Genomic DNA, 24876 nt, shown 5'->3' with positions numbered 1-24876 from the left:
TTTCTTAAGGAAAGGTTAAAACTCACACGAATAAATCCCAAATCGGCCAGCTCCTGATTGGGAACATCTAGAGCTTTTTTTTTTTTTTTTATGATTAGATTTGCTGGAGGACCATTCCTTCTCTGAGCTCTCTCAGAATCCCCTGATGGAACTAGAGACGAGATTCTCTAGTAATTCCAATGAATAAACTGTTCATTGTTGGGTAGATCCGTCCTTGAATTTGACCAGTCATTTTGTCGTGAGGGCCCCCAGTTTAGGCCACTTGGACTGAAATCCTATGTCTGCAGGTGCGTGGGGTGGCCCCTCTGAGCCTTCCCCAGCATCCACAGTCGCTGACTGCTGTGGCCGGGAGCACACCCCTACCCTTGGGGAAGGAGGCTCTTCTTGGCTACACTTGGCTACACTTGGCCCTTCTTGGGAAACTGCCCTTCTTGGCCCTTCTTGGCCCTTCTTGGGAAGATGACGTGAGTCAGCAGGCATGATGCAAAATGGCCAGAATTCAGTTCAGCAAAGAGGACATGGATTGTCCACTATCCCTGTCCTCAGCAGGCGAGGAAAGGACACCTTTCCCCTCCTCCCATCCTCAGGGTGAATCTCTGCAGGCTGCTTTTCCTGAGAAACACCGTATGGGAAGTGGAGTTAGCAGGTTCCCATGACACGGTGACTGTGCCGGGCTTAGGGGACAGCAAGGCCACCCTCCATCTCTCCCCTGCGCACCCGAAAACAACAGGAAATGGCTTCCTCCAAGCTGACCTTAACAGGACACAGTGGCTACAGGGGGTGCAATGCTAAGAGCCGCTGTGAAGACCCAGAGTGGTCCCGTAAAGGCAGGGGCACGGGGATTGGGCTGGGGTTGCTCTTGAATGACACAGAAGGTGCCGCACCAGACACGGTGTGAGCGCGGAGCCCCCTCCAGTGTGCGGATGAGGTGGGGCGGCGTGTAGGAAGCTCGGGGTCCCGTGGGTCTGGGTTGGACTCCTGGCTCTGCCTCTTCCTAGTTCAGAGTACATAAGGTAGCCTCTCTGAGCCTCAGCACCCCCATCTGTTAAATGGAGTCATGATAATGAGGATGCCCACCCCGTAGGGTGGCTAACGTGGGGTGAAGGTGTAAGAAAGCCTCATTGTGCCTTCCTTGCAGGGTGGTCGGTCTGCAGGGCAGGGCTAAGGTTGAGAGCAGTCAAAGCGCCAGGGTCTGGGGATGCAGAGGAGAGCCAGAGCCCTGCCTCCTCTGCTTCCTTGGGGGTCCCCAGCTGGCATGTCACAAGACGGACAGAAAAAGGGAGGAGTGGATGAGGCTGCCTGCAGAGCCGTGCCACCTCAGTTCCAGGAAACATCTGGAGACGGGGGTGTTCTCTAGTGGCCTTCCGGTCCCCACCCCATGGAGACGGTCCTTAGAGGTGCCCTCCTTATTGCGGGACAAAAGAGCAGGACGCCCCCAACTCGCATGGTCTCACTGCTTCTCTAAATTTAATATGCATGTGCATCATCTGGGGTCTTGGAAAAAGCAAATTTTGATTCAGTCGGTCTGGGTGAGGTCTGAGATGCACATTTCTAATGAGCTAACAGTCGTATCCCTGGCTTGTCCGTGGACCTCACTTTGAGTATTAAGGTCCTATCGGACATTCCGGGGAAAACTGTGTGTGGGATTCTGCACTTGCCATTTCCTTCCTCGCCCATGATCGCCCATTCAGCTGTGGAGCTGGTTCGTTTATCCTAGTTAGAGGGTTCTACTCTTCCTTGTGATTATCCCTCATGATATGATTACCTTGGCCACTTAAATTAAATAAAAAGCACCCTATCGAATGCACTGCACACAAAAAGAATATTTATTTGAATATTAAGTACAGATAAGACTTCCCCTGGGATTATTTCAGAGCACATTTGCAGAATTTAATTGCAAGGTTTTCCCACTCAGTTTCTTTCAGAACGCGACTTGTGAAAATATTTTCTTTCTGAAGGTAAAGCTGTGTGCTCTGCTGGTTTATTTTTATTATTATTTTAAATCTGAAGAGCTCTCTGAGCTCCACCATTACTTCCAGTGTCTAATTAATACTGATGATGACAAAGCAAACAGCCAGATGACCTAGATTTTCCTTTTAAATTGCCTGCAATTTACACAAATGCCTCCTCATTGTTTCAGAACTTTCGGGAACCTAGTTCTTCCAGTAAAGATTCTTTAAGGGTAGGGTTTTAAGAGCTCATTTCTCACATGAAGCATGTCTTCTAATGCTCGTCCATTATATTTTCCAGGAAGACTATGAACATACACACACACACACACACACACACACACACAGAGCAACAATAACAGCCACCACCCAGCAACCCTGTCAGGTAACTGAACTGGAAAATTAGAAAATGAAACTCCTCAAGCTTCTGCAGCTACAGGATTGTTCCCATTTCTTAAACGATGACATTTTGTAAAGTCACAGGAATCAGGAATTAGAGCTATGTAAAGATTTATTTAGATTTCCAAAGCAGCATAGCTTAGAGAGCCAGCCTGGGGATGTTCAGCGGGGCTGCCTTTGACTGGAAAGTCATTTATGTCCCTATTTCCTTGTCTGGAAAATTGGTCCAATGGGACCTAGTTCACCTCACTATTTTTTTTCCTCTTTCTGATAGTACAGTGGTTGTTACATGATTTATTTCTGTTGACATACTCTATGATCTGTAGACGCGAACTTTTAATGTCATAGAACCAAACTTGCAGAAAACATCAGCTGCTTTTTAAAACCTTGGTTTTCTGCCACCATGATATTGTCCATTCGACATCTGAGTGCAGACACGTTGTCATCATACATAAGAAATAACAGCAGCAACTGACAGACTTGGGATTCAATTCACTTTCTTGGATTGGAAAGGCACATCTGCTGTGCTTTCTGTACGCAAGGTGCTCTTCTAATTGCTTTGCAAATATGAACTCCCTCAAACCTCGGTTTGACCCTTTAGTGTGTAGAGCAGGCCCTGGTGAGGAATTTGTCCAAGGTCCCAAACCTAATAAGTAGTAAAAGTGGGATTGAACCTTGGAAATCTGGCTTTTAGCGTTGGTCCTCTTAACCACCGCATTTAAGATGCCTCTCAAATGTCTCTCAATTAAATGATCAGGATGACTGCCTAGATAAGGCTGTGGCCTGTGTGTCTCTGCTGAATCTCTTTAATTGGGATGCAGATTATGAAATTATCAACTTCTGATATAATTATCCTTAGAGGTTTTCAACAGCTAACGAGAAAAAAAGACAGAAAAAGTCTAGTTAAAATATCCTAACTTGAAAATGTCTTGAGAACATAGATCCCATCTATGCAGAGATAAGCGAGTGGCATGTGAGTCACCCACTCGGCCCTCCCCACTCTTCCCCACCCCTGGGTGTGGAGAGGGGGTGATGGGAAAATCTGAGTTGAGATACCCCATGCTATATAATCAGAGTTCTCTGGCTATAGGGTAATGATGGCCCCAGAAGAGTGGCTCGGGGAAGCATGTCAAACCCTTTTAGTTCCTCAGGACATTTTGGTGAGTGTTCAAATTTCCTTGGGCTGAGCAAGAGGTTGGGGAGGGGTTGAGGGGGCAATTATAACTCTTGATTATGAAGGAAAGGAATGGTGATTGCTTCTGCATCTGAAACAAATAGAAATCATCCTCATAGTAACCGCAATTGTTTTCTCCCTCCCTCCTCTGCCTCGGTTCACAAAATACCTTATTAAATCTGGAGAATAAAAATATGCCTGGGGTAATGGTTTATTATTAGAATAAATAATAGGCAATATGTTTCCCCCACCTTGCCAGTAATCAGATGCAAAGACTCTTCCTGGTTGCACTTGGAAAGGTGCGGACGTGTGCGTGTCCCCCTAGTTGGGCTCTACCTCGCCAGGAGCTGCCCTTTCACTCCAAGACCAGCCTTGAGCCTGAGACGAACAACGCCAGGTTACGGCACCCCTGCCGGAAGCAGATCGGTGCAGGAGGACAAAAGGATCCTTTTCAGGTGCTGCCTGTGGCCATTGCCTCTTGCTTAGTGTTAGTCTGTTTGACCCATCTGCTTGGATGGCTCTGTCCCCGACCTGGGGCGTTGTACTGTTTGTTATGGTGTATTTAACAAGTGGGTGCATGGCAGAGGAAGTGGAAAAAGCATTTCCTCCTAAAGCAAACAGCCCCTTAAAGCCTGTTATTTGAGCCTCACTCAAGTTCTGTGGGGCACCCTGACCTCTGACATCCGTTTAATCAGATAAGCCATGCTTGAATCTCTCCGATGACTTACATCTCCAGCAGTGACTCTCTTGGTACAGACACCAGCATCATCAAATGCTACGGTGTTACAAGGAACAGCAGGGGAGGTGCTCACTAAATGTTGTGTAGTGCCTGGCAGAGACCATGTTATAGTATAGGTCATTCAAGTGCTAAAAACACTGAATTTGTGCAGATTGCAGGTCAGGCTCGGTCCACACACCAGTCTCCCCTCCAAAGCTGACATTTTTACCAAATCAGACAAGATTTCCCCAGCAGATTCTGATCCTCCCCAAGGTTCAAATGAAATTGTCAAGGGGGTTGGGGGGGAATGAGTGGATTCCCCAACGGTTCTCTCTAATGCATTTTCTTCATTTATACAACGTGAGCCTGAATCGAGCTAATTAATCATGGCTGACTTGACTCATTGTTGTGACTTCTCTGTTTTCATTTTTTTCAATTGATTATTCCTCACGTCCTTTCCTGAATCCTAAGCACTTACTACTTTCACACACTTTATTCCCCCCTCCCTTATACCAAAAAGAAACAAGAGCGGCAGCAAGTGATGGGATCTATATTTGCTTATCTGCCATCAACGATCCTGTTTTCTTGGGATGGGAGGACACACTTCATTGTAGGATACATGGAGAAAGCAACAGGTTTATTACAGCCACATGATGGATTGTATTATATTCAGGGATTTCAGGTCTTCGTAAACTCAGATCTCTAACAAATATCTCATCTAAGAACCCAGAAGTAGGATAGCAGACCACCCTTCTCTTTATTTTTTACTTTTCTATTCAAGGGAATTCACATGAATGGATAGCATCCCTGAAAAATTGTAGTCGAATTTTTTTCCAAAACAGCTACTCTGTGTTTACCCTTCGGTGCTGCAGGGGGACTACCGTTAACTGAGTTCCTGTGGGTAAGGCCAGGCCTGGGCTTGATGCTTGACATACAATTTCTCATTTAACCATTCCAATAACCCTGAAACTCAGCTTTTACAAGTTATAGTATTATCACTGCTGTTCATTTGAATTCACAAAAACAGTGCATGCTCATTGCAGGAAAAGCTAAAATAATAGAACCCGAGATGGAAATGAGATGACAGCCTCCTTCCTCCTTGGCTCCCCGTGTTATTCTTGATCCCAGGACATCATTTTTATGCTTTCATTTGCAGTTTGGTGTCTAACCTTCCAGACTCATTCCTTCTATAAATGGATATTCACATGTGCGTGTATGTTGTTAAAAAATAAAATTCAACAAAGTTAATCAGGCAGCATCCCATTTAGCAATTAGAGATATGCTTGACGGAGTTCAAACAAAATGGAAGGGTTTTATAGACAGGAGAGGGGGAAAGAAGTTATTAGCAAAAGAAAAGGGATTGTTTCAAGCCTGGGCATCTTTTTTTTACAGGGAAGAGAGCAGTACGGTTTTTTATCATGCAAGTTACCTCGCTTAGAGCTGGTCAGGAAATTTCAGATTGACTGTTCAAAGCTCACATTCCTGAGAAAGGTTGGAACTGTAATTAAGTCTTGGTTTGCTGTCATAGGGGGCATATGACTCCATTTGGGGGCTAGTTGTTCCTTTTTTTTTAGCAATACATACAGCTTTTTAAACATAAACTGGATTGCATTTTAAAAATTGGTTCAGCTTTGTGGATAAAATGAGAGTTCCTGTGGCCAAGATTCTCACCTGGTCCTGGCTGACTAGCTAACTGCACACCTGTGGGCAATACATGGCTGTTGACTCTATATAAAGAGCTCCGCCCAGTGCTCTGGGCACAACACAGTGGCAGGGCTGCAAGGCTGCAGGAGAGCAGAGCAGAGGCTGGAGTGGTGGCAGCACCGAGAACAGAGGCCCAGAGGACGGCTGTGTGGGACAGCTGTGTGGACAGAGGGGCCCAGAGGCAGAGACTGGCTTGCTGCATGCAGACTCACTCTGAGTGAATGGGATTCTAGCGACTGAACTGCCACCTGGAAATAAAGTTGGGTATAACCCTTTCACCCCAAGAACATTTTGCTGTCATTTTCTTTGGTCACACTGAATCCATAGCGAACTTGCCCGGGGCTGAAACCCATTGGCAAGACTAGCTTGCTTTGTTTTATTCATCCTACCCACGGACACGCTTTCCTATCCGTAAATCATTTATGAATCCATAGTTTTCCATGGTATAGAGAAATCTAGCCACATCCAGCCTGCCTCCTCTTTCTGTGAATCAAGTATTATTGAGATGCAGCAGCAGCCATTTGTTTTTGCATTGTTTATGGCTGCTTTCTGGCCACAATAGCAGGATTGAGGTAGGAGAGACACGGACCCGATGGCCCCAAAGCCAAAAGTATTTACTATTTGGCTCTTTCCAGAAAGCATTCCCATCCCTGTAATAAAAGAACTGCAATGGACTTAACCAGCTCAGGGCTGATGGTTATGCACATTCTTCCGAAGCCCGGGAGGAGCAGCAGAGCCCTCCAGTCCCCATTTGCCCCTGCGTCTCCTTACGGAGACTCCCAGCAGAGCAACCTTTGAATGAGAGGCTGCTCACACTCTGTGTTATGATAGCCACCAGCAGCCCTCCGACAGGTGTGCCCACTTACCCACTCATCTACAGGGTTTATGAGTGCCTATTTAATATCCATCCACCTCAAAAGGACAATATCAAACCTTCCAAAATTTCATAGCAACTATTGCCCTCATTTTTTTTTGAGAAAAGGAACCTGAGACTCAAAAGCTCTCATTACATCCAAAAAAGTCACATGGCCTATGGGGAGCAAAGCCAGGATTTAAATTCACATCGTTTGGCCTCCTGTTCTTTTTGAAGCCCTGCTCGGCTCTCCCGTCAGTTTTCATAGCAATTTCTAATATTTGTTGAATTATTTAAGTGGCTCAAGCATTTTTCTTAGTGCCTCCCAACATTCTGTGCTCACAACAAAACTAGACACTGCGTCAGCAACATGCTGTCCCCGTTATACAGACAGGCAAATTGAGGGCAGAGATTACATAAGGTGGCTAACGTTATGTGGATGCTGTGCTTTGAGTGGACTCAGGCAGTCTGGTTCCTGAGCCCCCAGTTTTCACTGGGGAGATACTTGACCTACAAAAGGACCCAGTGGGTTGTTATCAGAGAAACCTAATTTGCTGGAAATCAAATTATCCCCATCTAAAGCTTGTCTAAGCCCGCGCTTATCCACAAGAAGCAAAGGGTGCAGATCTATGCATTTATGGAAACAGGCATCACAAGTTATTTCCTGTTCTGTTGGAGAGAACCACAGGATGGAAAACAGTATCATATCAGGGCAGAGCAGCCAAAGAGGCCCTGTGAAGGACAAGTGTGGTGCAGACCTGGGGGGATGGGCTAGAAATGGGGGTGTCTGTCATTTTGGCCAGTGTCCTTGATTCGGGGAGCCGTGGATGGCAGTGATTCAGAGGGTCTTGAGTCAAGCCCTCTGCAGGGTAATGCCTTCTCCAGTACTTCCCAGCTTTGTGACTTCAGGAAGTCTGTCAACCTCTCTCTGCCTCAGTTTCCCCATCTATAAAGCAGAGCTAAGGATATTGCTTACTCATAGACCAGTGGGCATTAACTGAGACGATCCTCCTAAAAAATGTAGCACATTTCCTGATATTGAAAGTATCTGATAGGTTTTAACTGCTGTTCAAGTGAAATTTATTTTGCTAAAGAAATGATTAAAATATTTATTTTCCTGTCAGCATAGTTAAAATTAAGCAAAAATAAAGGTTTTGCCCTATGCCTCGAGATGCCTGTGGTATCCTATTTACCTTGTCTGTCACATTTATGACCCTGTGTGATGGCCTTCATCTCATTCATCTCTCTTCCCCAGTCTTTGAGATTTTTTTCAGGGGGGAAATGCACTGTAACATTTCCATCTGCATCCCCTTTCCATCAGCACAGGGCTAGCCAGGGAGTAGGAACTCAGACCTCACATATCAAATGTATATAGTGATCCTGAAATACATTCAAGAAAAGACAAGTGGTAGCACTCACCCTGGGTGCTTTGAAGCATGCTCTTGCGGGATCTTATTTGAAAAGAATTTGTGATGATTATGAACATGGTGACTTTGAGAAATGTACACAGGTTCCAGGAGATTTGCATTGTTGAGTTCTGTGCTGTTAGACGTGTTCAGTGCTTTTCTTTTTAAATAATTCACAATAGTCCTGAAAACTGGACTTTTCAACATTATGTTATTATAAACAAGAAACCGAGCATATCTGTTTGTTTATGCACTGACTGTCTTCTTATTTCTTTAGACAGCTCCTTTTCCCAATTCAAGTTAATCTCCCAGCAATTCACCCTACACTTGCTTTTCCGCCATATTGAATGGTTTATACTTCTATAATCTCACTGGGATTTTCACCTATCCCCCTGTCTCCTTGAAATAATTTTTAAAAATTCTTTCTCTAGATACAATCTCTCAAAGACACACAAACAAACAAAAATCGCTAACACCTATTTCAACTCCATAAGACAAGGTCCATCCTACGCATGTTAGCTCATCTTATAGTTTCATCACAGCAAACTCGGTTTTGTACCTGTTGGTTTACTCATCTTCTTCCTCACTTAGGCAATGAGCTCCAGAAGTCCTCTTTACGTTTGTATTCCCAGTGCCTAGAACAGTGTCTGACATCAGAAGGTGCTTATATCATATATATATGTTTGTATTTGTAGTTGACTTCACGGACGAGTGGGCGGATGGACAAATAAATCAATGGATTCCAAACATCATCCTAGTGTCTGGAAAAATAATGCTGACTCCTTCCTTTCCCTTGCAGATCCTTACTGATGTGTGGGAGGAGAAATCAGACTGGGTATAGGGTCAGGATAGAGCGGGAAGCACGGGTAAGAGAGCGCTCAAAGTCAGAAGATGAAAAAGGCCGAGTCCAAGCAAGTCTTTGGGGCTGTTGGCTGGATGGGAAAGATGGATCCCTGCTATTAGCATCCCATCCAGCCAGAGGATTAAAGGGTCTCCTGCTGAAGTTTATTGCTTCGGTTTCTAACCTTTCATAAGTGCTTACTTGGCAGCCCTATCGAGAGTGGTATTTGATTTTCTGGAAGCATCTTAAAGGCGCAGCTCCAGACCTCCCACTTTGCCTTTTTTCATTTAGGCTATAAAATATATTGGTTTTGTGCATTACTGCCATGGGAGAACAAAAAAAATACCACATGTTAGTTTCCAAATGAAATGACACTTAGTAAAGTGTACACTTAAGATATTTTTCAAGGCTGGCTTTTAAAGCGTGTGTCCACGAGAAGGGTCTTTCTTCATAACAGATGATAAGGAGTTACAGGTGCCTTTTTTTCTCTGATGCTGTCTTCTAATGGTTATGGGGGAAATTTTTAAGAGCCTCATTTGGTCTAGCAATAACTAGAGAGCCTTCAGAGGATTCTTACGCTCTGCTTGGAGTGTGGTGTGATAAGTGCAGTTGCAACGGAAACAGACCCACCATGGGACTCAGCCACTTTGCATAACTGGCTATTCACATTCTGTCACTAGGTGAGAAAGGACTTGTCACCAGTCACCTTACTCGGAAGATGCAGGTGTTAAACTGGGATGATTTCCAACCGAAGAGATAATGGCAGAGGTAGGCAGCAGGTAGAGTGTGGTGGCCATGCTATCCAATCCACAAAGAATTTATGGGATTGACAGGAACATGTCCCAAATGGAGAAACAGGATCTCATTACTAGAATATGGTCAGGACAACACGGGATGCAGGAAAAAATCAAGCAAATGGAAAACACCCCAAATCAAATCCAAACATTCACTCTCACGATTACTTGAAATGTCCTTATTTATGATCTCCAAATCTCATTTTCCTTAAATCAGCTTCATTTGACGGACAACATAGATGTTTTCATGGCTCCTGTTGAATTTTGCACTTGATATGCTTTATAATAGAACAGGATAATACAGCTTCACGTCGCCCTGTTTAAGCCAATGGGCTACCAAGTGTCATCACTGTGCTCCTCTGAGTCTGACAAACCCTTGTGCTTTTGAAGACAGATGTTAAAAACATTCATTTTGTTATTAGGTAAAGCAATTTATTTAACTAATGAAAATGAAAGCTATCAGTATTACAGTAACATTTAAAAAAATACCTCCTTCTGCAAGCCACTGATATTAAAATATTTTCCGATGATACATGCCCTATATGATGTAAGAGGCTAAGTTTAAAAACTACAGCAGAGCATTAAGTACAAGTATTACCATCGCTCTTCAGTTGTGCCCCCACGTAGTTTTATGTTGTGCATTTAGATATGTGGTCCATTTTGAGTTAATGTTTGTGTAGACTGTGAGGTTTTACGTCAAAGTGTGTTGTTTTCCTACATACGGGCATCAGGTTCTTGTATCATCATTTGTTTGGGGGCATATCACTTAGATTCTTATCTTTTTTACGTGGTGACTCTAAGGATTACTTCCTTACCTTCTCTCCATCTACATAGAATCAATATTTTATCATTTCAATTGGACTATAGAAACCTGTTGACATATATGCTCTTTTATTGTCCTTTCTGTATGTCATGTTTATCTTATGTAACCCATATTCATACACTGAAAACTTGCTAGGCTCTAGGCTGCCCCGAAACCATACCAGGAAACAGTGGTGAGGGGCAACGATGGGAACTCACCATTTGTCCGGCGGTACTTTGCAAACCATCCCACCTGCCCCTGTTTACTTTCAGAGACCTCAGATGGGTGCTCCGTGCATTCTAGGCAGATCTTACAGTTGCATCGTTTGGGGGAAACAGGGTGAAGGGTGCTTATTCCATCTTCTCCAGAACCAGAACCTCATCACCCACTTCATTTGTTTTATTGTGGGAAAATCCACATAAAATGAAATGTATCATTTTAGCCACTTTTCATGAGTACAATGTTGGGGTGCTAAATGCATTCACAATATTGCACAACCCTCACTGTCTAATTTGAGAACTTTTCATCACCCCAAATGGAAACCCCTGTCCCAAAAAGCAGTCCTTCCCCACCTCCCCTTCCCCAGCCCTCCCTGGCAGCCGCCAATCTGCTCTCTGTTCCTACGGATTTGCCCCATTTCATTTTTTAACAGTTTATGGAGATATAATTTGCATACCATAAAGTCACCCGTTTCAGGCATATAATCCACTGTGTGTGTTTGTCTTGTGTATTTACAGAATCATGTACATTTCCCTTTGAGTATTTTGGAATATTCCCTCCTAGTCCTTCCCTCTTTTCTTTTCTTTTATCTTACTTCCTTCTTTTTAATGATCCATTTCATTGTACTTTTAACAAAATAGGACTCACAACATTTTGTGCACCTTTGTGGCTTCTTAAAAACAAAACAGTACCCTCTGAGCATTTCCCATCTATGTTTTCAAAGCCCTGGTTCTAAATGCTGTACACTATGCCATCGTATTATACATAAATTATGTACCCTAATTCATTTAAAATGTTCCCATTATTACACATTGTAATATTTATAGTTTTTTTCTTTCCTATATCATGCTGCAATTAATTGACATGTAAATATTCATCTGTGCGTATCTCTACTTATTTTCTTAAGAGCTGTTCTTAAAGATGAGATTTCTGAGTTAAAGGGCACAGTGAAGCACTGATTTATAGATTTGGGGCTAAAGATTCCTGTCTTTGTTTTTGTTTTAGAGAAAGTAAAAAGAAACTTCCAGTACAAGATACATAAAACATACATCAAAAGTCAGTCCCTAAACCTTCTTATCCTGTAGTGAAAGTTTCAAAAACTTGCAATGTACTGTCAGATGTTAAAAGTCAAGTGTTGCTTCATTGGTTAAAAAACTACTAGAAATACGTGGAATAAATTGTGAACACAGACCTGAATTTTATTTCTGCCTGGCCATTGAGTTGAACATAGAGCGGGCCTGTCCCTTAGAGGCCGAGTGGCCACGGGCCCTGCTTGTCCTCTCGGTCCACTTCCCGTCCCCTGTCCCTGCCATTATCCTTCATGCAGCCTCACCCACTCCTGTAACTCACATATGTTTTTCCTGTGTGGACCATATGTTCTATATGGTCACTTTAAAGAAGCCTCCTTGATTTTAAGAAGCAACATTTTGGTAGGGCAAGGAAAATCGATGTATGTCACAAATTGATCAGGGTTCTTTTCTCTGATATAAGTTAAGCACTGACCTCAGAATTCTCCCCAGCACAGTCCCATGGGGACTCGCTGCCACCTGATTAGAACTGGACAGAAAAATGTAACCCATTTGCCAAGGCTTGTAGGTGACACTACTGACCCTGAACATCAGTGGAGACACCGTGTGGTGGCCAGTGCCTGTTCCCAACCCCCTGGAATGGCCTTTAGGGAAGAATGCCTGCACCTCTAAGTCAGGGTGAGGCGGATTTTCACACAAGAGGGGAGCCTTCATCCTAGGCAGATTTTGTCCCCCACACCCTCTTCAGCACCCCTTCTTCCCTTCTAGACTCTCCTAGCTGTGTTTCTGGATCACATGACTGGAACTACAAGTACAGCTCAGGCTATTTAGACTTAAAGAAAAATAAATTAAATACATCATTAATTAATTCTGGGTCTGCTTTGAGCCCACTGATTAGAAGCAACCTTCCATTTTCTTTTATGTTGTTTTTATACAGAACCTTCTCATTGTTCTCTCTGTTTTCTTTGTAGGTTTCAAGACAACAGATGAATTGTGAAAGCCAGCAGCTAAGGGTAGGTGCTCTGGCTTGTAAAACACTTCCTGTTCCTCGTTTCTGTGTGATAAGCAAAAATTTCCTCGTCTCTCCCAAGACACAGGGTTCTAAATAGCGGGCTTCATCTTCAGTCTGGTAGAGTTGAAAATATTTATCCCAGCTAATTTAGTATTGATTGAACTGGTAAATACAGTATATCTTCTTTTGAAGTGCCATTATAGTAGATATGGATTTTTTGATTTAGATTCAGCAATAAATACTTCTCTTCTGGAATTTGTTTGACATCATTGTACTCTTTTTATGTACAACACGAGGTGTAATAACAAAGGTCAAAAGGATGTCTCTCTGGCGTCTGACCGTGAATACCAGGCCTTTTGCTGACTGGCTAAAATGCTCTCTTGCTGTTAACTGGGGTGGGCGAGCCACTAGTGTGTCAAGGGCATTTTCTAGGAGAATTCAGGTCTTCCGCAGACCTTTGAGTTTTAGTGGCATTTGTCTATATGGGAGCCGGAAGCAGAAGTTTAAACCTCATATGCTTATGTACCTTCTTAAAAATGAAACTCTCTCGTTGCTCAAGTACATCAGAGGTAAAAAGCGTCCCCCAGATGAGGAGAGAATGGATTGCTTGCCAGTGTAGCTTGGTGGCATCGCTCTGCTTCCACGGCTTCACAGTTGATGCCCTCCTGGCATGGGTATGGTATTTCAGGATCTATCAGGATCGCCTTCCACCCAATCTGTATGTATGTATTTTTGATGCGTTCGTGTTTTGGATGGACGAGTTTGAAGTCATAATCGGTCTATTTTTAATGTCACTGTTGGAAGTTGGCAATTTTTACCGGACAATGTGCCTTATAGTCATGTTTCCCCATTGTGATAAAAATGAGAGGAATCTGCTGCTTTTAAAATCACAACAGTAAGGTTTGGGACTGGGGGACCCTTGTCCTCAAAGGGATCTAATGCCTCAGGATAATTGATTAACCAGCTTAATGCCATTTATACACTGCCTTGTAACTTCTGAGAGCATTTACTTACTGCCGGTCAGGAGATGACAATGATTTGTAGAGTTATTTCTGTTTTACACTTGCTATTGGCTTCAGGTTTGTTAAATCCTTATGTAAAACAGATTCCAGTTGCCTGGAACTGAGAACGTTTGAGTAGAGGTTTTCTTCTTCTTTTATGCATATGTATTGCGTGTGGCATCCCAGCGAGGCCCTCTCTGGGTTAACCACTCATCCCTGCCCGCTCCACTCCTAAGTACCTGCACCTACATTAGTTGTGACTCTTTCATGAAACAGCCTTCAAGATGTTTTAAGGTTTCCCGAGCTCTCTTATTGCTTTTCCCTGCAGTTTGAATCACTGGTTCATCCTGGTAAATAATGTATTGCAACTTCAGATTTCTCTTCCTGTTTGGATGGGAACGATGGCCAGAACTAGGTCAGAGTGAGAGCAAGAGAAAAATGCCTGCTTTTGTCTCCAGGAGTCCCTGACAGATTCCTCAGGATTAAGACAATATTGAAATCTCCGTGGCAAATGAGATTTGCCGGGCCAATTAGAGGGGCAGGAGGTAATGACGTGCCTGTGTGCAGTTTGAAGGGTTTATTTCTCAGTGATGAGGATGTTGTCAATAGGGACGTGGCTCAGGAACAGGAGTGCAGCCCTGCCCACTCTGTTAAACAAATTGAAGCCGGGTTTGATATAATGGGTCACATTGTTTGGTCTAAAGTGCGGCTCCAATAGTCCCGTGTAAGACCATCTCTAGTATCAGGACCGGTGCTTTGGTTTATGTTACTGTTGTAGTTGGTTTTTACGTTTTAAACTAATTTATGTGTTGAATCAATAGACTACAGTTTTAAATCGATGGAATACACATTTATGTCGTTCAAAATGTAAATGATGCCAGAGGGAATGCAGTGATGTTTTCCATTCCCATGTGAGTCTTAGGCACCCCACTTCCCTCCAGGGAGACGCCAGTGGTATGTGTCTTACCTTCCACAGCTGTCATATGTGGACATTTTCTCTCTCCTCCTTTCCTGTTCTTTCTTCCATTTCTTTTCTTCCTCCCTATTTCCTTCCTTCCTACCTTTTCTTCTTCTGTTTTGCCGGGCGTACTTAGCCCCTCTACTACCTGAAAAGAAAACTTCCTTGATTAAGTTTAAGGTGAGGGATTTTTTTTTTTTTTTAGGGCTCCTAAAAGAAATCTGGTTCTGATCTTGAAATGCTACTGCCTAGCCATCTCAATGAAATGCAGTTCCCTTAATCTTCCTATTTTTCTTAGAAAGAGAGACAGTGGGAGAAAAATAGATAGCTGTTTAGTTACTAAAATAGTTTAAAGGTATCTGCCTGCCAGCCACACTTCTTAAAATAAGTTTTAAATATAGCAATCAAACTGCATTTCCAGATTTGCTGTACAAAATGATTGAACTATGGCCATATTGTCGAGTTTACATTCCTTCATTAGTTCTTTCTGTTATGTTTTCAGAATTCAGAGATATGAGGCATCCCTTCCGCATGCAGATACACCTGGAAACAGCAGATATGCAGAAAGATACAGCTGCTCTTCCTGTTTTGTGCATGTAGACACTGCATAGGGATATAGGGATTGGCATATCCAAGACCTGCTCCTTCTCCTTGCCTTTCTTTTTCTCACAAATCCTAAATTAGTTTTTTTTCTTGAAAATGGACCCCGAAGTGCATGTGCTATATTACAAAATCTAAAAAAAAAAAAGAAAAAGGAAAACAGAACTATTTGATGGATTACTTTTAGGAAATACAAATTAAAGGTCAGACTTTTTTTTAACTGCAGGACTTCTCAGAGCCTTTAATGTGCAAAGGTGAAATACAGAGAGATGGATATAATATGCAGTTTTTTGCAAAATCATCTGATCAGAATACTTTTGGATGCAGAGCATGCTCTGAGAAGTACTCTTGAAAATTATATTTTCCAGTTAGGAAGCCATTGTTTGCAAGAATAGGAAAGCTAAGTTATTTATAAGATAAAAACATTGCATCACTTCCTAGTTCCAAGGTTGACTTGGGGCATTTTTGGTGTCAGGCCAGTGGTTTGGAATCAAGGTGCTTCTCTTGGCCTTTCTTTCCTTCTTCCAAGATGAAAAAGAAGCATCAGTTGCTCACATGACAGCATTCTCATCACAGAGGAGGTTTTCCTCATGGCTCTTGCATTTGATTGCCAGAAAATCATTCCCAGCAGCCTTCTCTGTGGACAGTCATTCATCCTCTTGGCCAGTCTCTTTGCCAATCACTCCCACTGTCCTGGGATCTCAGGGACTTGCTACAGCACCTTGATTCATCCCCAGGGACAGGCACATTGTCCCCTGAACAAAAACAGCATTTGCTTTAAACAGGAGGACGATAGGGATGGCTTTGGTAGAATTACCCAGTAGTGTCTGCCTCAGAAGGATTCCACGTGGGCTCGACTCTAGACTGGAAAAAATTGTGATGGAGCAATAAACAGGTTGACTGTTCTGCAGTTTGCTCACTGGGAACACGAGCAATCTCAATGGGCTTTTAAGAAGGGCAAGTCATCAGTTAAGAATAACTGGTTGATACCCTTCTCTTAGGAGGGTAGAGGGGCTGGGAGTGTTGGCTGGGTAAAACGACTTATGTAGAACCTTAAAAAATGGCTACCTCATAATCAACAATGTTAGCTGTGGTGTATACAGTATTATTCCCAAGGAGTTCTCATTCCTCTCCCTGCTAGGAATACCAGGCCAGAGAATATAGACATTTAGCGTATATCTATTCCCACCCAAACCCCCCAAATCAAAGGTTAGCTTCCACAGTTGATGGCATGGTGGTGTATTCAGAAGAAAACTGCTCCTTACTAAGTTAGGCACATAGTAAGGACTGATTCCGGCTAACCTAAGCAGAGAAGCCATGTAACCAGGCCTCCCAAGGACTTAACAGAGCTGTCAGCCCTCGGCCAGCTCTGCCCGGACCATCAGCTTTGTTTCTCCTTGTGGGTGTGCTGGATTTTTCTTTTGAAAAAGGCTCTCTTTACCTTTTTTATGCAGGTGGCCACTTTCAGCCCCTAAGATGTATGCCTCATCAGTTCCCACAGGGGTAGGGAATGGTTCATGCTTCCTGATTACAATTCCTGAAAAAGGAGTCTGATTGGTCCAGGGTTGTGCACTCTGGTCCAATCAGCTGCGTCCAGGGGAGCAGGGTCAATACACCTAGTCGCCCAGAGCCAACTTTTGAGAGAGGACTTGATTATCAGGAAAGGGAACCTTGCCAGCCGAGTAAATATCCCCAAGGATGTATGTTGGACCCTCCAAACTTAGAGATCAGAGCCAAACAAAGGATCCTGAGACTTAGGTGCGCCACACCCAATTTCTAGCATTTCCTAAAGTCTGAGAACCTCCCTGGCCTGGGAATCACAGCTTTCCAGCAGTGAACAGCACGTCAGTAGGGAAGGGCGAATTGCTTAGAAAGTTATTCCCTTTTCAATTCTCTTTCAATCCTTTATAAGCCAATGAGGAACGCTCAGTTTAAACTAAAGTATCTTTAACCAGCCTCTCACACTTCCTAAACTCTCTTTTTAACAGAAAGAGAAGCTGCCTCAGGCTTAGAGCCTAGAGCAGCCGCAGCATCTATCTCAACTTTAAAAACATTGTTTGCAAAATACAGTAGTTAAGAACTGAGGGCCTGGAGCTAGGCCTACTGAGATAAAATCTAGACTGCAATTTACTACTTGTGTATATTACTTAAATCCTGTGCTTCAAGTTCCTTCTCTGTTGAATTGAGATAATAATAGTAGGCATTTCAGAAACTGCCTGTATGTATGTGCATGCATGCAGAGATTAAAATAATTAATGCATATGAAGTTCTTAGAATAGTATCTACTACAGAAAAGGTTCTTAATAATTGTTAGATAGGAATGTTTTTCTCCATTTCTTTTATTTATGACTACTGATATTGCTTTTCCATTTATAGTGGCAACACAGAGTTTCCTTGGCAAATACATCTATTTAGGTTAAAAATGAGCCGCTTTAAAGATAAATATGAACTACATAATGTTACAGATTGCCTGCAGTTATGACAAAAATTGTGACAATAGAATGTAAATGACTGAAGTTTTAGAAACACTGAAGTTATGGTGCCAGCCTTGGGAGAGACATTGTAGAGCAGATCTGTATTATCAATATTTAATTTCCAGTGAGAAGCAAGTTTCTCATTTCTGCTAGATACAAGAGCCATGTGGGTTGCAGAATGCAAATTGCTAATGATCATCTTGGCCTAAACCCACTGCCTTCGTTGGGGGCATCAGGTAATGAAACCTCTGCACTGGCTTGGAAGTGAGCCATCAGCTTCAGAGAAACCTTTCCCGGCCTCCCACCTCGTCCACCCTTCTCAGGCCCCACCCTTCCCCACAGCTGGGAAGGGAACGTAAGCCTCCCATCCTTGATGACACCTCGCAGGACTCAGGTGTTTCGGACTACAGTTTTAGGGGGGCTCATTGTTTTAGGGGTGAGCCTGCTTCCATTCAGTTAATTATTCAAGAACTACTTCCTGAGCATGAACCCTATGCCAGTCATTGTTCCAGCTAGTGGAGATTTAAGGGTACCCCCAAACCTGCACACTCCCTGTTCTCCTTGACTTACACCCTGGTGGAGAAGATGGGCAATTTGTCAAATAACCGTGACAAAATTGTACCTGTGGGACTGATGAATACCTGTAATGAGAGATGCTTTGTAAAAGGACGGGATGGGAGAAGCTTACCTAATTGACCTCCACTTATCAGACGTACCAAATTAACACATACTGTCCCCTCCCTTTATAAAATACGATGATGGATGCCCACGGCTTCCCACAAAGTGAGTGAACAACGTCACCTCTTTCTCTTTAGCCGCTGAGGTGTCTCCTTGCCAAGAGTCAGTTGCGTTTATTCCCAGACCTGCTTCTGCCAGCTGCACTTGTTATTGTAATTACATTATTTAGTGGAATATTGTGTAAACTGATGAAAAATGAGTGCAGTAAGAAAAAGAGCTGTTTCCATGAAAACCAAGTTAGTGCTTTGGAAACAGTCTATGAAAGCCAGCCTCAAAAATTATTTTGATCAGCTGGGAGAGGTCTGTGAAATGTGACAGGGAAAGGAGACCTCAGAAATCTGGAAAAATGCTGCAAGCAGAGGTTTTCAGATGTATCAGGTTCATCCTGCACTTTAAACAGAATCAGAATTGGTAGCGTAGATCAGAGGTTGGCAAAATCTACTTGTAAAGGGCCAGAAAATGACTATTTTTGGCTTCATGAGCCACACAATCTCTATTGCAATTACTTGATGCTGCCATTGTAACACTAAAGCAGTCACAGACAAAATGAATTAGGCTGTATTCCAATAAAACTTTATTTACAAGAACAGGTGCTGAGCCAGTTTTGGCCCTGGGGCATAGTTGGCTGACCCTTAGTGGAGGCTATAAAACATGGATGAGATTTATATGGGGAGAATGATGAGGAATTTCAATCGACAGAGAAATCACTCAAAGAAAAGGCCTTGGACTCACATCTAAGATAAACTAAATGCACAATGGATTCATTTCACATTAAAATGCAAGATTTAAGAAACCTGTGTATCACTTTAAAAGTGAGTCTTTGCTTTAAAATCTTCCAGTGAACTGTCTTCTCCCATTCCCAGAGGAGACAACTTCTAAAATATAGATGGCTGACACAAGGGCTTGAAACACAAAATAAAATTCTCCTTAGTCTTATGTGCCAACCCTGATGACTCAGACGCCCCTCAGTCCGGCATGGAAGAATAATTTTATCCTTTTTCTTAGAATCTCCCAGCAAGTAATTTCTGGAACTCCCCAACAAAGGCAACATTTTCCACACACACATCATAGAGTTTGTCTTCAGCAAACTGTTGTTTAACTGCTCCAGAAAACTCTATTTTCTTAAGAAATGTCTGGTACTGTTTGCTTGTCTGGATTCTAGATGGTTTCCAGAACCAGCTCTCTGGAAACATGAATGTTGTCCTCTGTATTAACATCCCAAATACTCAGCTTTAGTGATTTGCAAAACTTGGCTGACTGCGCGGGAGGTCATGGAGGTCCAGAGTGCATGGTCCTGGGAGAGGGGACCCTCAGGCCACAGGCTTTAGATCCCCATCTTCCATGTCTTTGCCTACCTCTGCAGTTTCTGCATATGTTCATGTATCTGTGCATAGAAGAAAAAAAAATGATCGATTCAATTAATAGTCCCCTCTCAGTGATTTTCCCCAACCAAAAGGGGTCCATCCCAAAGTAATTAGCTCCCTACTTGTAGAAACAGAGACCACCAGAAAAATCTCCAAGGGCAATTTTCCTGCTGAATTAAGAAATTCATTCAAGTGTTGTTTTCACAAGGCCTTGCATTCCACACTCTTCCTTACAAATCTCACGTGCTCCCCGGTATTTGCAAGGCTGCTAATTTGATGAGTGCAGAGGAGAATGGATTAAGAAAACAGCCAACTGGTTACCAGTTATAATTTCCCCAGCTTCATTGTGAGACATGGTTAAAGAAAGAAATGTGCAGGCAGCCACCTCCCTACACCTTTGATGCTGAATCCTGTAACACACATGTGTGCCCATCACCTTTCAGCTTTGGAGCCTCCCCAGGCATTTATTTCAACACTTTTCTGGGGGAAGACTCCCAAGTTATCACATGTAGGACACTCGGCCTCATAGTCATTCTCCCTTTCCCATGCTTTTAGTCCAATATCCCTAGTCATCCTCCTCCTTTCCAGGGCAAATCCATCCCATTTCTTGTTTTATTATTAAATCAGTGTTAAACAGCTTCAAGGAAAACTGCTAATAATGCTGACATTTCAATTTGTCATAGCAGCTTCTTATTTCTCCAAGTGATGCCTTGGTGAGGACTTGACTCTCTGCTCTGTTCTTCTGAGATCTAAATACCATTCCAGGGAAGGGGGATGGGGCAAAAAGAAGTTACGGGGGAGGGGGGCGCAGAGAGAAGTTAGGTCTCATTGAGGCAGCAAGGCCTGCCCCCTGCCTCCTCCTTCATGGCCTGAGGGGCCCCCCTGCTCACCCTGTGCATGCAGGTACATTGCAGGGGCTCGCTGGCTGGCTGGCAACCAGCAGACATTCCTACCCTGACAGCCAATCCATCATTGTCCTTTGGGGTCAATTCATTTCCCTCCTGTGTTCAGTCTTGGAGGGCCGATAATCAAGCCAAAGGCTGTAGATATGGCCAAGGTAGGCCAGTTGGATTCTTTTCCCTGAGACTCGGGTGTTGTCTTACTCCATTTGGGTTTTGCTCTAACAAAATACCTCAAAAATCCCTGGGTAGCTTGTAAACAATGACTCCTAGCTCTGGAGGCTGGAAGTTCAATTATGAAATCAAGGTGCCAGCATCATAGTTGAGGGAATTCTTCCAGGACATAGACTTCACACTGGGGCCCACATGGTGGAAGGGATGGGGTGGAGGAGTTCCATTGGGGTCGCTTACAAGGACATTTATCCCGTTCATGAGGCTCTTCCCTCGTGACCACGTCAACTCCCAGACCCATTCCCTGAAAGCATCACACTGAGGTTAGAGTTTCGCTATATGAATTTAGACGAGATGCAAACTCAAACCATAGCAGATGTGAAGTGGAGTGATACACAGGAGGGAGGCCAATATGTTCAAAAGTTGGGGTCTCCCAGTCAGACCCAGTAAGGAGACGGTTCCCAAGGCTAGACCTCCAGCTCCCCCTGATTCTTCTATTAAATCTCAGCCGGGTTATCCCTCCCTGCCTCGGGCTAGCTCACATATCCCAGCGATCTCTTTTTCTGCTGATGTTAGTCAGAGCCCATTCCTTTTGCCTGTGATCGAAGCATCCTGACTGATACACTGGGGAAGCATGCTAAACTTGGGCAGACTGCAGAGCCAAGACTTTGGTGAAAGGTTTGCTAAAAGCCAACTCTTGTATCATTTCCCCAAATGCTTCCCTGATGCCTCTGTGGATCACACTACCATTTTAATATTGGCAGGGCGAGGGAAGGAAACCGTTGGGGTTTATGCCACACACAGGGCTACATGTTGTACCTATATTTGTTCATTTCCTTGAGTCGTTGTGAGCCCAGGAAGCACGGGGAAGGAAGTCTATGCTTCAGGGAAATCAGAGCCCTTCCCTTCTCTGCAAAAGGAAGATACTGTCCCTTTCAGTCACAAGGAGTCTGGCTCCCTGCAGGTAAAGAAGGAGCAGAATGAGGTCATCCCACATCACTTAGTTAATGCTTCTCAGAGTACCCTACAAAGGCCACCTAGGGTGTTTATAAAAAGTACCAATACCTCAAACCTAGCTGGTAAAACATTTTGATGTCCTGGCCTCATCCTAGAAATACTGGACTATCATGTTGTTATGGGCTGAATTGTATCTCCCAAAATGTGTACGTTGAAGTCCTAATTCCCAGTACCTCGGGATGTGATGGTATTTGGGAGATAGGGCCTTTAAGGAAGTAATGAGGGTAAGATGAGTTCATACGGGTGGGCCCTCACCCAATATGACTGGTGTCACTTTAAGAAGAGGAGACTAGGATACAGACACACGCAGAGGGAAGACCATGGGCGACAGGGAGAAGACGGCCATCTGCACGTCAAGAGAAGATGCCTCCAAAGAAACCAATCCTGTGGATGATCCTTTATCTTGGGCATCTAGCCTCCAGAATGGTGAGGAAATAAATTTCTGTTGTTTAAGGGACCCACAGAGCACCTACCCCAGGCATGAGGTGGAGCTCCTCTCTCTGAGATTGGCCGTGCCAACTGACCGAGGGCTGTTTCCCACTCAGCCCAGAAGGTGACCTTGGAGGCTTAATTTAAATAGAACCCTTCTTGGCATCTAGAATGAGTAGATCAGAGCTGGTAGTCATGTTGAAATCTATTTGTTTTAGTTATCTATTGCTGTTCTAAATAAATTACCATGAAGGAGCAGTTTATGCAACACAAATGTGTTATCTTGCAGCTCTGTAGGTTGGGAGTCTGACCTGGGTCACACTGAGCTAAAATCAGGGTGCTGTCAGGGCTGTGTTCTTCTAGAGGCTCGCGGGGAGAATCATTCCAACTGTTGGCAGAATTTGATTCTCTGCAGTTACAGAGCTGAGGTCTCCATGTCCTTGCAGCTGGGAGCTGAGGGCCAGTCCCAGCTCCTGGTCACGGTGGAGTGAGTTCCTCTTGTGGGCTGAGCACCTCCTGCCTCTCCTTCCAGTGCATCGCTCTGACTGACCCTCTTCTGCTTTTAAGGGTTCATGGATCATATTAGGTCCACCCAGATAACCCAAGATACTGTCCCTAGTTTAAGGCTCATAAACTTAATCCCATCTGCAGAATCCCACTTGCCATGTAATGTGACATAGCTACACCTAACACCAGTGGACAGAGGTCACATGGTCCAAAACCCTGTGCCCCTCTTCCTGTGGCTGCCCTCTTCCTGTACCACCCTTGCTCTATATGGACTGGCTCTACTTGTGCATTCACACACTCTACCCATTCGTTCTGTGATCTGGGACCAGCCACCTCCGTTCTCATGCCCAACTGCCAAAGTCAGAGGCCAGAGTATCCGGAACCACCATTCAGGGCCACCCTAGATAATCAGTGGCACAGGACCCAGCTGTGCCTGCCTTTTGAACCTCTTTTTTCACAATTCCCATTGACATTTGGTTCTTCCCCATATTAGTCCAGCAGGGAAAAAAGAAGTATTGTGGGAATGTCTGTCTTGAATCGCATTGTACCTTTGATACTATTATTTACTTGTTCTGTTGTGTTCTACTCACAAAATATATAAAGAAGGTAAAGAAAATGTAAAAAATAAATCAATTACAATCCTTTATATATGTCACCCAAGTGTTGAACAACACACATGAATGAATGAGTGAATGAATGATCCTAAAGACTCCCGGGAATGCCTATCCCAGATGTTTTCAGAGTCCTGGCATTTCCCCTCAACACTCGTGTGCCAAAGATGGTTTACTGACAACGCGGGTGAACCTCTTCACAGGGGCTGATGTTCTGGCTACAGAGTACATTGCACTCATGCACAGAGCAAGCCAGAAGCTTCCATGAATTAAGAGCCCTGCAAGAAGTGTTTGACTCAGGATGGGCAGAGATTTGGGGGGTCTGGATCCCAGCTTCCTCACCCCTTGGGCGGGGTAGCTCTGAGGTGTGTCCTACACCATTCCCAGAGCTCCACAGTGGGATTAAACACTAGTGTCCATCTGCACGGTAACCTACCCTTATTGATTCTCTACCATTCCGTGTCCCAATGGCCCATTCCTCTACGGATAGATGGCTCCTGAAATCATCTCCCAAACATACTAGTTGCACTCGAATTTTCCCCAGGTCTGCATCTGAGGAATCTATACCGAAGTTGTAGCATCACCTTAATGAGAGGCACCATAGCTTCCTGATTACGTCACACAAGCGTTTGGAGTAGTAGATTATTCCATCACGCTAGCCTTTGAGTGATCATTCTTTCGCTCATCCTCTTTTTCTTCTCTTTTATAATACACCACTGCTATTCTTGAGGGAAGCCTTCGATTATTGAATAGATTTGAAAGCAACTGCAGATTGATCTTTTACTCACATCACATTTCCCGACAGTTGGGAACCTTGTGTCGAGCCGACAGGGTAACTGGGACGCTCAGTTTTGACAGGACAATGTCCTGCTCATGGTTGAGGACACCAATGCGTTTGCTACTACCGTGTGTACATTTATATTTGCTCTGATGTACTTTCTAATCTATAGGTTCTTTTTAAGAATATGGAAACCTTCCTTGATAGAAAATATGGAGTTGTGATTCCTAAAAACTCATCTGCCTGAGATGCAGCACGTGCATGCATGTATATACACGCTCTCATAGTACTCTGCTCATAACAACAGAGAGATTCAAATATTTTGGGCAGTTTTGTAGTGTTATTTTCAATGCTTGTATACCCTTGATATTGATTGTATATACAGTTTAACATATTTAAGCCAAAGGCATGCTTTTTTTAATAAATTTTT

The 24876-nt window shown here is 43.7% G+C and overlaps 1 protein-coding gene across 22 annotated transcripts in view; it reads left to right on the top strand.

The window, feature by feature from the left end:
• RBFOX1 (RNA binding fox-1 homolog 1) overlaps positions 1 to 24876 on the top strand; it is a 1882478-nt gene that overhangs the window by 1324478 nt on the left and 533124 nt on the right. For all 22 annotated transcript variants that reach the window (XR_008992290.1, XR_008992289.1, XM_057487615.1 and 19 more), the window contains exon 7: positions 12859 to 12900. Coding sequence is in view for 20 of the 22 variants with exons in the window: in XM_057487615.1 (XP_057343598.1) it covers positions 12859 to 12900 (42 nt within the window). In the remaining 2 variants the exon portion in view is untranslated. The remainder of the gene's footprint in view (positions 1 to 12858; positions 12901 to 24876) is intronic.

The sequence above is a fragment of the Manis pentadactyla genome, chromosome 10 (assembly GCF_030020395.1).
Source record: "Manis pentadactyla isolate mManPen7 chromosome 10, mManPen7.hap1, whole genome shotgun sequence".
NCBI lineage: Eukaryota > Metazoa > Chordata > Mammalia > Pholidota > Manidae > Manis > Manis pentadactyla.
The sequence above is the reverse complement of the archived record's forward strand: the minus strand, read 5'-3'. Positions and strand labels throughout refer to the sequence as shown.